The 13,025-nt window shown below is 39.8% G+C and overlaps 1 protein-coding gene across 1 annotated transcript; it reads right to left on the bottom strand.

The window, feature by feature from the left end:
• Positions 1-2,347: 2,347 nt before the first annotated feature.
• Positions 2,348-12,441, bottom strand: LOC149026759 (reticulon-like protein B11). Its single transcript, XM_089156025.1, has 6 exons — positions 12,056-12,441; positions 11,643-11,823; positions 11,381-11,522; positions 11,209-11,278; positions 10,895-11,068; positions 2,348-2,550 (listed from the first exon to the last, which is right to left on the bottom strand). Exons 1-5 carry the CDS (start codon positions 12,150-12,152, stop codon positions 10,899-10,901), a joined length of 660 nt encoding a protein of 219 aa, XP_089012151.1. The 5' UTR covers positions 12,153-12,441; the 3' UTR covers positions 2,348-2,550; positions 10,895-10,898.
• Positions 12,442-13,025: the final 584 nt, after the last annotated feature.

Raw genomic sequence — 13,025 nt, 5'->3', positions numbered from 1 at the left:
GACTTCAATCTCGATTGTTGCTCCCAAAATCATGTGTGGATACGTAGGGTGTGACATGATGTATCACAAAATTACATCAAAAGATTGAAATCCATTTACAACTCATGATTTTTTTTAATTTAATCACGACTCTTTAACGTGGCTTATAAATAAATTTCTAAAGGAACCGGTTCACCAAAGGTCAACATTCAACCAATTTGGTGTTTCGATTTTGATTATATCTAAGTCCATAGTTATTGAAATCAAATTGAACGATCAAAACCCAATTTAAAATGCTAATTAATATGAGAAATTATCAATGTGATCCTAACATATCCCTTAAAATTAATATCATCCCTTGAATTATCTAGTTTATCAATTTGAAGTCCATCTAGTTTATCAATTAAGTCCACATTTTTGTTGTTAGGAAATCACAATTAAATACTGATATAAGAAAATTAAATATTCTAAAATGATAAAAATAACATTGAATGAAAAACTCTTGACTTGGTTTTTCGTTTCCGTTTACTTTCTGTGATTTTTTCCTCTCCTAGTTGTAAATCCTCACAAAATTTGGAAGATATGCATAATAGATAGTGTTAGGATATAAAATTAAGAGTAATTTTCATCTTGACCCCCTAAGGTTTGATCCACGTCACTTTTAGTCTAATTTAAGTTTCTTTTTGCATATGGCTCCCCTATGATTTTAAGAAATAATTAAATAAAGACAATCTTAACAGAAACCAAAACCGTTAGTGTTCATCTATAACAACCGATTAAACACTTACACAAGGAATTAGTACAGAGATCCAATACCCAAGGAGTGGATATCAGTCAATGCTGATTTGTTTTTCGGTGTATGTAGAGTATTTTGGTTGCAATGTGAATGCGAAAATGAAAATAAAATAATAATAATAATAATAAAGTCAAAGGAATTTTTCCTTCCAGTTTAAATCGTGGACTGCAAATGAAATGAAATAGAACAATTTTATCAAGTTGTTTGATTGATTGTAAAATTAATGCAAACCTCCTGTAAAATTTATTAAAATTAAACCAAAATTTATTAAGATTAAACCAATCTATGTAAATGCCATGAATACGGTATTTCATTGACACAAAACAACATATTGCATTGAAAACATTAAATGCCTTACTAAGTGACATTTTGCATACATATTGTCGCAAGAACGTATGGATTGTTTTTTTCTTTAACGTTTATCATTTCAAGCTTTTGAGATACAACGCAGAAGCACATATGCTTTCAACCACCAACGGTTTCATTAAAAATGACTATTTAACAGTCAAGATTCCCTGAGTTTCTAATCTTCTAGAATTTAAATTATCTTTTCACACGAACCAAGCAGCCACTCTTTCTTATTTGCCGTTCACTCCTTTCTTCTATGTACGAAACTGTTCTTTCAGCTGCTGCTTATTCAGCAGCTCCTCTCACTTATGAGAATGAGGTTTTGCTTGGATCCTGCATATTAAATGCACAGGACCATCAAGCCACACATTATGGGCCATCGAATCAAAATTTCGACAGGAATATCAATCTCTCAATCTAGACCACTGAAATTCAACGGTCAAGATTCAATTTCAATCAAAATTTTGAATCTGACAGTTTGAAATCTCAGCTTGACAATCATGCACATTTAACACTCATGACCCAAGCAATTTTGTGCTTATGGTAATTGCTCAACTTTTCAGATTCCATAACTGAGGAATCTGAAAGACACAATCATAACGTACCCCTAGTGATGCGATATAATCACATCTGTTTTTTTCTTTGGGTAGATATAATCACATCAGAACATCAGGAACTCCCACCAATGGTATTTAACATTCGAACCCCACTTGCCAGGAATATACAATAATAACACCGCCATGGTCAAACAAATGCATAGCAACGTCCACAATCTACATATCCAAACAGCTAGAGAACCAAGCTGCAGAAAACTAAGAAAATTGTGTTGCAACACCCTGATCCATATATAGACAAAGCATGTGCTACCAGCTAGTACCCTTGAGCAGTCAAACGAGGTTTGCCTTCAAGAGTTTCCTTTCTCAGTGGCCAAAATCATGGTTTTGTCAACATTAGAACCAGCCAAAGAACTAGGTGGGGCAACACTCCTCCAACTGCCGTTAGAACCATATTGCAACAGATAAAATGGTGGCAGCGCCACAGCAGAGCACTTAGCATCAGGATGCCTTGATAAAAATGCTTAAGAAAGTACACGAATGAAACAGATGAAGGGTTAAAATATGCACAGCCAATATAGTTTCAAAACACTATCTCTTTGAAAACAATTTCTTCATCATGTGTAAGAAATCAAAACCTTTTAACCAAACCACCCCCCCCCAAAAAAAAAAAAAGAGAAAAAGAAAAGCTAAAACCAACTAAAAAAAAATCAACTAGTTAATTCATTACATCAAGAATTGGAAGAACCAATATCAGGCAAACAAGACTTCTCCCATGGTATACCGGTTGAGGAACAATGACTCGTGCTGTTAAAGGTGTGTTGTACCGGCAAGAAGGGGACTAAACCACGTGGCATCCCAGCTAACAAGAACCTGACATAAATATTTACTTATTAGTTAGCAATGTCATCTAATAACTGATGGATAGATGCAGCGGGTAACACAACCAGTATAATCTAAATACTTTTTTTTTTTTTTTTCGGTAGGATCTAAATACAACTAAAATTATTTACATTTATCAAAACCACTGAGAAGGGTTAAAGACAACTAGTCAAGTGAATTCTTGAGCAGATAATTGCCTTTAATAAATGCAATTTTGTATGTCCCATCTTCGAAAAGAAAAATGTTACTGTTACTGCAAAAGTTTCTCAACCAAAAACTAATCTATACACTATCACTCGCATAGTTTCAAACTTTTACTCTTAGTATGAGTGTGAGACTATGTTAGCCAACATGGCTATAAATATAGATGTAATTTCTCAGTTGAGTCATGAATTGATAAATTGAATTTCAAGTGTTGTCTGTTACTCTCAGTAAGATACACTGACATAGCAATCCCCCCTTTCTCTCTCTCTCTCTCTCCCTATGTGTTTCCTTATCTTCTCTTTGTCTCTTTTCTTCTCCCAAGAATGTATTTCCTCATCCAACCTGATGCTTAAAAAAATCATGAACAAAAGTAACTTGAACTTTACCCAACCGACTTCTTCTTTTTTAAATCTTCTAACCTTCTAAATCCCCCAACCCTAAACTTTTTTTCCTTTATTTTCTTGCTATTTTCATTTTCCTTCAAACCTAGCCATTAAGACCCATCTCCAGCGAGAAATCCATCTCTTAGCCTATACATATCATCTGCTTCTTCAATCAAGATTATACATTAAATGATCAAAATATCATCCAAAACTCAAGATATAAAACCCCTCGAACTTTCGTACTCCTCAAGAGACCCAAATTTCCAAGTTAGATCTACACCAATCTAACCATCAGAACAGCGTCAAACTTTAGGGACCATCCCCATATATCATTACCTAAGTTCTCCTCAAGTTTCAACTCATTCCAATAACTTTTCATCCCATATCTCAAGAACCTGTCAATCCATCCATACATCCCCTTACTTTAAATCTATCCAGAGATATCAAACCACCATAACCTATTTTCTCATGTATCCCGATCAACTACCCCCAAAATCTTACAACCCTGAAGTCCTACTTTTTGAGTTAAGATCCTAGAAAGCGCTAGTGAAACCTCTTCAATCTAGGACTACATCACCTAATCAAATGAATCAGAAACAAAGATAAATTAAACCTAACCAAAAATACCAATAAATCCTAGATTCAATTGAATACTCAACACCAGGTAAACGATACAGGGCAGACTCCGACCATACCGTTACAATCAGATTATATCCCATGGTACATTGGTTAACACCCTGAAGCTGGAGTAATACCTATCAACTGAAAGCTCCCGCTTGAACCAACAAGAATAGAAATTAAAGAACACCTGCCGTGCATGACAGTTATAGTTGCCACTCAACTCAAAACACAAAAACATGATAAATAGATAATGATATTTGTGAAGAAACAAATTGAAACGGCAATGAGCACAACATGGGGTAGGGAACAAGAGCTGTAACCAACAATACTGTAGTAGCAACAAAAATATCAAATGCATTCCAAAAGAAGGCTTGAAGTAGGCAGTCATCTCTTTCAAAGAACTGTAAGAAAGCAGCATCCAGTGGCAGTATAGGTTATTACAAACCAGAGTGGCAGTACATGTTACTAAAGCCTAGATAGGTAACACAGGTATTGTAGACTACACAACATTAGGTTGTGGACCAAATAAATATGCATTGTTGCTAAATACCGACTTCAGATAAAATTGTTGCAAAGGACACAACCAAATAAATAATAGAACTCTTCAGATAGAAATAGTCTTGAACTGATGACTTGAGCAACTAAGAGCATAAAAATCTTTAATAGATAAGAGATTAATATTCAATCTCCCCTTCATGCATAGCATTGTACGTGGAAAAACAATGACCACCAACAATCAACAGAGGATGAGAAATTGAGAATAACCAGGAATAAAGACCAATAATCAAGAGCATTGCAGCAGGAAGATCCCAATAATCTCCAATTCACTCCTATGTCATGAAAAAAATCTCTCTAAGCAAGTAAAATTTCAGTAAACAATTCCCAATCTCCCCTCACAGTAGAAAATAATTTTCATGCAAATACCAACCTTAGAAAACTGGAACCCCAAATCGATACAATTGCCCCACCCCCCACCCCCCTTTTCTCTGCAAAGCTAAATGACAGAACCAATGTCCAATTGGGTACTTGGTTAGATAAAGGGAAAGAGGAACACAATGGGAGCTGAAAAAAGTTCACAAGGGTAATACTAGAAAGCAAATAAGAATAATGGAAACAGAGGGAAATAATGAATAAATGAGAAGAGGCCAGTCTTTCAAGGAACAATAATGTGGGGGAGTACTGGAATAAGACAACTTTTGGGGGAATTTTATGAAAATAGGGAATATGGACTAAAAATACCATTACCTTCTTCCCTGTCATTAAATTATACACCAGCAATGAAGCAGTGATGACTGACCCTCCCCCATCCCTACAGACAACCTCCCTCCAACTATCCCTGCTCCGTCCTCACCTCTACCCCTCCTCGTCTCTTTACCTCATCATCTAATTCAGCCAGACATGGTTACCCCCTCTGCCTGGTACCCCCCACGATTATCGACGGCCAGATCACCCTATTCTGTCCAGATGGAGCACTAGATGAAGAAGCCTCTAACTGGAGCACATCTCTAGTAGGTTGCTTCATAGGGTCAATATCTCCTTTTCACATCATCAAAGCCTCGTTGGACAACCAACGGAAGACCTCTGGTTCCCTGGATACCCACCTTCTTGATCAATACCCTCTGGTCTTCCCTCGATGAAGAAGATCCACGCAGGGCCCTTGAAGACAGGCCATGGATAAGCAAGAGACCCCTCTTCTTCAGGATATGGCACCAGAAGCTGCTTCTTACTTGTGAGAACCACACTTCTCTTTCTTTGGGTCTCCCTCCAAGGCTTACCTCTTCACTATTGGAATGCTAAGGGGCTAAGTATTGTTGGATCTACCCTTGGAACCCCTCTCTTCTCTGATGCCAGAACTGTGAAGAAAGACCGGCTCATGTTTGCTCGTCTGTGTATTAACGTCACCGCCAACGCTCCTCTTCCATCTTCCAACACCGTGAATGAAGAAAATGGCCACTTCTTCAAACAACCAGAAGTTCGAATGGAAGCCCCCTCTGTGTTTAAGCTATAGATTTTTGGGCATCATCGTGCTCTTAAGAATCATCAGCCGGCACTTGCTCCTCCGGCCAGCCCTAGTCTGCAATTTGAATGGAAACCCCCCCCTGTGTTTAACCTATAGATCTTTTGGGCATCATTCGTGCTCTTAAGAATCATCAGCCAGCACTTGCTCCTCCAACCAGCCCTAGTCTGCAATTTGCCACAATCGTTGCTGGAGACCAAGGCAAAGAGTAAGCCTCTTCAACACAATAGCTCCTCTTTTGCTGCAACCTCCATTGTCGTTCAACCATATTCTCTCTCCCCTGTAATGGGGACCTCCTCCCAGTGAACCCCAGCCGATTTACCGCCCTTTCCTCAACCGATGGATTTGCTACCTCTAACCATCCCGCTGACCCACCAGTACCTCCCCTATTCTCTTCTTCTACTTACCTACCTGTCGGTTCTTTATCTCCAGCTGAACCCTTTTCCTCTTTCTACTTCTCTTTCCCTTTGCCCCCTTCCCTTGCCACCCTATCCAAACCTCTCTTTCCCCTACTTCCTCCCCTACCTTGTTGCTATCACCTTTGTGCCCCAATCACAACCCCCTCTCCCTCTCTCCTATTCCCTCTTTGCCCCCTCCTTTCACCTCAGTTGTACCTAGCCCCACCCCATCTATTCTGCCCCCCCCCCTCTCTTCTCTCTCCTAACCAACACCAGCCAAACCTGCTCGTGGACAGACCCCTTTATCCCCTTCCAACCCATCTCTCTCTCAACCCACAATTCTTCTTCTCCTTTTTTAATTCCCTCATCTCCTCGGGCCCAGCCCATTAACCCTCCCCCCCCCTTTTCTCTCCAAGCCTCTCTCCCCATCCCCCATCCCACCCCTTCTCTCTTCCACTCACCCCCCCCTCTTCCACCCTTCAGTTGAGGCTCCTTCCCCCCCCCCCCCAAAAAAAAAAAAACCCTCTCCCTCCCCTCCCCCATTGCCTATGGACCCTAGGTCCATTCTTGATCCCTTTCTGATGGTTGCAAGCAGCAACATGGGCTCTTATATGGAGACTCCCTCTCCTCTCCTTCAAGCTAGTAGGAAGTGCAATCGTTCTACTAGAGGATGCCACCACCTTGACGAAGACTTTATAGTGGAGCTCAAAAAGTCTTACAGGAAGAAGAAAAAGAAAAATAGATGAAATTAGTTTCTTTTACTTGAGTTTGTTTTGGCTTTTGGTTTTGCCTTATTACTTTCTCGGCTTTGTTCTTTGTTCACTGCCTTGTCGGCTTTGGTAGGGCTTTGACTCTCGCTTCTTGTTGTTCTCTTCCCCCAGCCCCTTTTCTTTCCTTTTGGTTAATGAATTATGTATTCATCCAAAAAAATATATACAGCAGCAATAAACAAACCTGCTAGTCTCCAGTTGAAATGATAGTTGTCGCAGCGTCCACACTGCACCCAAAGGAGGGAAAGAAATCAAGGCAACAATGCAACAAATGCCTGAGCACCACTGAAGCCCCTAAACCTAGGCAATGCCTTGACAAGTGATCAAAATAACTCTATTTGTTCAACTCCTACCAAGTTCATTCTGAAAAGATATTCCCAGCAGCTGCACCTCTTGAAATCGACCAATAAAATGTCCAAGTATAATACAGTAATAGTATAACCTTCGCAAACAGCTCTAGTGATACAAAAGTGAACTGGACAGCGATTTCCTCTGCACAATCAACCCTGGCTTCTGAAGTCAGATTCCAAAGGTTGGATCTAATTATAGACTTTATAGTAAGTCAATCCTCTACCAACAACAAATCATCAAGGATGAGGGATTTCAAACTCAAACCTAAGAGGGCTGGGATACCATAAAAAACAGAGCAAGATCAGCAGCATACTTACGGTTGATATGTGTAAGGAACCCAGGGAAAGAGGATGGCATAAGAGGGAGGGATATCTCAAAATATGGTAAGCAGTGTTCCCCACGGAAGAGACTTGCAACTAAAGAGAGAAGTAAAACAGCAAGATAGGAACAGATATTTGAAGAAACCTTTCCTAAAACTTGCAGAATTTTTCTTCATCTTCTTCATAACTGCATTGATAGTTGATACTATGTAACAATATCCGATCAAGAGAACCCAATGATCAGAAAAGAGGTGAAAGTATGGAAAGGAGGACTGTGCAGAGAAGAAGAATCGAAAGATATAGTGCCCCCCCCCCCCGGGAAAGGAAAAAATTGCTTTATTTATAACCTAAGAATTACAAGGATTTCTATTACAAATAGGACTCCTCTACTTGGTATGATTCCTATTTCAAATTGGTGTTGATTTCATGAAATAGTCAAACAAATAGGTTTGCGCTCAAAAATCAAATTTTGTTTTGGTATCAAAATCAAATATTTCAAGAATGAAAAAAAAAAAATCATTCAGTAGTTCAATTTCTGAGGATAGAATTACTATATTTTTTGGGGAAGGTTGGTAGAGGTGGTGGCAGTGATGGCAGTCAGGTAGTGGAGGAACTTGATGGTGATGGTGGTAGTCAAGGGATTTGATGGTGACAGGGTAGCAGTGGAATCGTTTTGGTGAGATTATTCAGAGAAGAAGCATAGTATTTCATTTTTTAGCATGAAAATGCTATTTTCCCCCATCAAATTGACCATGCATTAAAGATCATTGGGCAATTGAATGAAAAAAACCTCCACTATTTGAGAATTCTATTCCACTTGATTTCTATTTCACTGAAATAAGGTCCAAAATGAAAAAAGCAATTTCAAAATAGGAATCACCTCATGAAGTTGAAACATAAATTATACTAAAACAGCCTGAAGCTACTAATAAAAAACCTAGACCTCAATAAATAACACCAAGTCATGATAGATAGAACCCCCCCCCCCCCCCAAAAAAAAAATCGTATTACAACCAACTTGTACCCCATGTAGGAAAATGTGATTTTCTTCATTAGTTTAGTATTAGTCATATTTTGATTAAGTTTATTTCATTATTTAAATTTCCTAGTCAGTCTATTTCACCTTATTAGTAAGCACTGGATTAGAGCTTTCCCTTTCAGTGCTTGAGTATGTCACTTTACTATTAGACAAATTAAATTGAGAAAGAAGAAACGTAACTTTGTGCTTTGCTCTCTGAGAATGATAAGATGCCATTGGTGAGAGGCTGTAGGTAAGACAGCCAAGTCAGCGACAGATGAACCCATCTTCTTCCATTCTCCGATTCTTTTTTCTGGATGAATGAGTAAATTCATTAACCAAAGCCCCAAGCAGGGGAAGAAAGAATGTATAAAGTGAGAGAGGAGAGAGAGGGAAGATACAAAGGGAGAAGAGAGAGTGGGGGTTACAATCAACTAGACAGCACAAGAAAAGACTCTAGGCTCCAAGAATCTGTGATGGTTGTGTTCCTTGGGGTATCCAAAACAGGGGGGTGGGGGAGAGATTGTAGCTGACCAGAGACCTCAAAATAGATGGCCTTCCAAATCAAGTCAATGGATCTAGATTTGGAGGTCCGTCTCCTGAGGTTCCGCTCCCACCACATGTGATAAATCAACATCAATTTGCCAACCAAATCACAAATAGATCTGCCAGCAAATTGCCTTAAAAACCAGGCCAAGTCACTAGGGAAACCAAGGGGACACCAAGATAGGGGCCAGACGGAGGTGATGGCTTTCATCCACAAGGAATGGGAGAAGAGGAAAAGAAGAAAAGGTGGTCCACATCTTTAGGATTGTCCCAACAAAGGATGAAGTTAGGGTTGACATCAAGGTGGTGATGGATGAAGAAGGTCTAGGTGCGAAGGCAAATGTTTAAGGCTCTCCAAGCATCAAAGAAATGGCAGGGAATATGGCTTTTGAACCAAACAGGGAGGGTACATCACTCGATATTGGGGGGGGGGGGGGGAGCAAAGAAGGTTCCATGCCGAGGCAGTTGTAAAAGATCCCGAGGGAGAGGGGGTCCAAATGGAACAGTCATGGGGGAGGTTGTGGTGAAGGGGGGAGATTGGACCAAATTTGAGTGAGATACGGGGAGGAGGAGGTGGGGGAAGACGAAGAGGAATCTAAAATGAAGTCCGAAAGAAGGGTGAGCTTGGGGAAACAAGAGGCATAGACTTAGCCGGGGCCAAGGAGGGAATAAAGGACACCTAAGGGATGCCAGGGATCTAAACAAAACCTGGTGGAGGCTCCATTAGCCGCAAGAGAGGAGAATCTTCCTTCAGACCCATGAAGGATTGGAGGGAAGGGAAGCGGTCCAAATGGAGTCATCACAAAGCAACCCAAATAGAGTCATGTTTGGTAGCAATCTTCCATATGAGTTTCTAAAGGCTAGCGCAATTGAAGTCGTCAATGTGACAAAATCCAAGGCCTCCCTCTGATTTGGGCTCACAGACAAACAACAAGCAAATGGGGTGGAGGAACCTAGAGGTTTCTTGGCCTTTCCCAGGAAGGAGCAAAAAGGTATTCCATGACTTGAATTGTGGCTTTAGGGAGGGAGAAGAGGCCACACCAATAAATGTAGAAGGATTGGAGGACCGATTGGATAAGAACCATCCTACCCGTGATGGAGAGGAGTCTTCCTTTCCAAAGCTGAAGTGTTTTTCAATATTCTGAAATTTCCTGCGAATCTAAGAACTGATCCAAGTACTTACTGTTTGCTGGACCTGAAGTTATCAATACTCATTTGGATCAATAATCATTTCTGGCTGGCCTACTTTACATAGCACTGAAAGTGGAAAAGTTATTCGATAGGAGGAAAATCACTATTTTACCAAGGTTCCTACCATGATTTTAGGGATAAATTTTCCTGTCTGGGGGCATATCCTCCAAAAAAAAGGAACTCTCTGCCCATTTGATTTATCCAATAGAGGGCTTTGACTCCATCCCGCCGGCTTGCATAGTCTCTGCTACCGAGTAGAAAATGTCAACCCATGATTTTATATCATCATCTTCTTCCAAAATTGGAAAAAGAAAACTTTGAGTTAAATGGACCACCTCTTTTAAAAGAAGTAAAATAATTTTCACAACCTTATGATAGACCATATCAATATAAATTATTAAAGAAAAAAAAGGATAACTAACTTATCAACCAAGTACCAGTTTTTCTCTAAATACAGAATGCAAAATCAATGAAAATTAGAAGAAAAAAAAATTCAGTGCTTAAGCTGAGATCAACCATACTATTGAATCTTCTTTTCCTTGTTTACACGTCTGGGAATCTTGCTAAAGATGCTCTCATCAATTTTCCTGTATTGTGTTGAAAGGACTTCATTTGCCCTATATAGCTTGTCATCAACATGATCCTGGTACTTATCGTACAAAGCAGGAACAGTAAGAGATATAAGAGCACCTGCAGCAAAGTCGTCACATTTGTATGCATATAGGAATGTTCAGGAAACATCGAGATGTATATGTGTGTCATATAGAAAAGTCACATAGAAAAGTCGCTGAAGGATAAACTAACATAGAAAAAGAGGCGTCAAAGCTCACCAATATAGACAAGAGTGATGAAGCTGAAGAGACTTCCGATGTAAGAAATCAGCCACAAAACGATAATAACCTAAAATCCCAACAACAAATCATTTTCACCAGACATGGACGAACAAAATCCTAATCCAAATAAGGCTTGAAGATATTGTTTTATTAACATTCTGATCAATACCTGAAGAAAAAGTTTCACATTTCCTCCAAGAGAGATATCATGCGCAACTTTCAGTACGCGATTCACCCACACTCTTGCTACAGCCGCAGCTCTCTCAACAAAATCTTCGGAGACTTCCAGATCCGGAAGAGGAGGAAGAGGCCTGAACCACGATACAAGTCAGTTCACGATCCCAGCAAGCAACGTATTAAAGAGCTTGATCATCATGTTAAGTTTCGAACTTGCAGCGAATTGAGAAATAGGAAGGGAATGGAAGCAGCACCTATTCAGAAGAGATGCGGACTTGGCCCACAAGAACAAGATTATAACCAGGAGCAACAGCACATTAGCGACAAATGATAGCAGAACGTATCCAGCGCATTCAAATAGGAACCAAAAGGCAGTCGTAGATACTAGCAGAAGAGCCCCTGAACTCCATCGTTTCCACAAAAGCGCATCAGCAACTGCAGAACCCATAATCACTATCAATAACCAATCTAACCAGAAATTGCAACATGAGGAATAGGAACAAAAAAAATTGATTTAGTAGATCCAGAAGAACACAAATTTCCCCAGCCTGAAAAAAAGCAATGCCCGATATAGTAGTGACAGCAGTTAGCCGGGATCTTCGGAAATGCCAAAAAACGGAGGGAAAAACGCGTATAGGTAAATAGAGAGGGTGAGAGGTCTATGTACTTGCGCCACCGCCAAGAGCTTGATGAACCGATTTCCGACTAGACTGTGATGAAACAGAGTCTCCAACAGATTGATTATCTAAATCACCGTCTCCCATAATCGCTACACTTCAAGGGTTTTGTAGTCGGAAAAGAAATTGAGGGAGAAGGAGAAGTCGATGGAGAAAGAGAAAGAAGAAGAACTCCAATGAAGCAAACTAAACTGAGATTCCTGCAAGGTGTGTGGGCAATTCTGTATTGGGAGAACCGTGCGTTCACGACCGAACGACAGATCCCCCGACTATTGCAAAATCAATATCGAGTGATATCGTAATTCCCACGATTCCTCTGTCTCGCATTTTACGACTTTTGTGTCTTTTCGTCTGCCCGTTATTTTCCAATAGCAAAAAGGAAAAAGCACACACACGCGTGGGATAATTTTCTCTCTTACAAATATTTTATGGTGGGGTTGGGGCGAACTGGCCAAAGACCAACCTGGGTATGACGAACCATATTAGAAATAGGGCTTGGGCTTGAATCCGGATCATCACTCGGTCAAGGGAGCACTGCTCCTAGAGTTTACCACCACAAATCCTGTGGGACCCACAGGTAAAAATAATAAAATAAAATATTCCATCACCCAACCCCTTGGTCCTTTGTATTTATATCGTCCGGGAGCACATAGACGGAGCTGATCCAAACTCCTTGGGCTTTACGTTTAATTAAACTGAGAGCATCGGAATATCAGATAGGCTTTTTTTTTTTCCTTCATTTTCCAGGGTGATAGGGACTTTATAAATATTTAAAGGGAAGGAAATTTCTATCTTAATTATTAATTCAATTGTTGGCATGGGCAATTATTTGTTCAGGAGAGTATTAGACAGATTTCATTTATTTCCTCAAATTAGATTTTCTGAACTTTTAATGTGTTACTATTTAATTGATACATGGTGTCAAAATCCCCCCCCCCAACATGGAAAGGTAATATAAAT

The sequence above is a fragment of the Hakea prostrata genome, chromosome 1 (assembly GCF_041222555.1).
Source record: "Hakea prostrata isolate BN-2017 chromosome 1, UWA_Hpros_2, whole genome shotgun sequence".
In the NCBI taxonomy this organism is placed as follows: domain Eukaryota; kingdom Viridiplantae; phylum Streptophyta; class Magnoliopsida; order Proteales; family Proteaceae; genus Hakea; species Hakea prostrata.
The sequence above is the reverse complement of the archived record's forward strand: the minus strand, read 5'-3'. Positions and strand labels throughout refer to the sequence as shown.

Coding starts and splice junctions, on each gene's coding strand:
- LOC149026759 (XM_089156025.1), bottom strand. CDS start 12,152: ATGGGAGACGGTGATTTAGATAATCAATCTGTTGGAGACTCTGTTTCA. Junction 11,523..11,642: donor TCCGCATCTCTTCTGAATAG/GTGCTGCTTCCA, acceptor ATCGTGGTTCAG/GCCTCTTCCTCCTCTTCCGG. Junction 11,069..11,208: donor CATCACTCTTGTCTATATTG/GTGAGCTTTGAC, acceptor ACTTTGCTGCAG/GTGCTCTTATATCTCTTACT.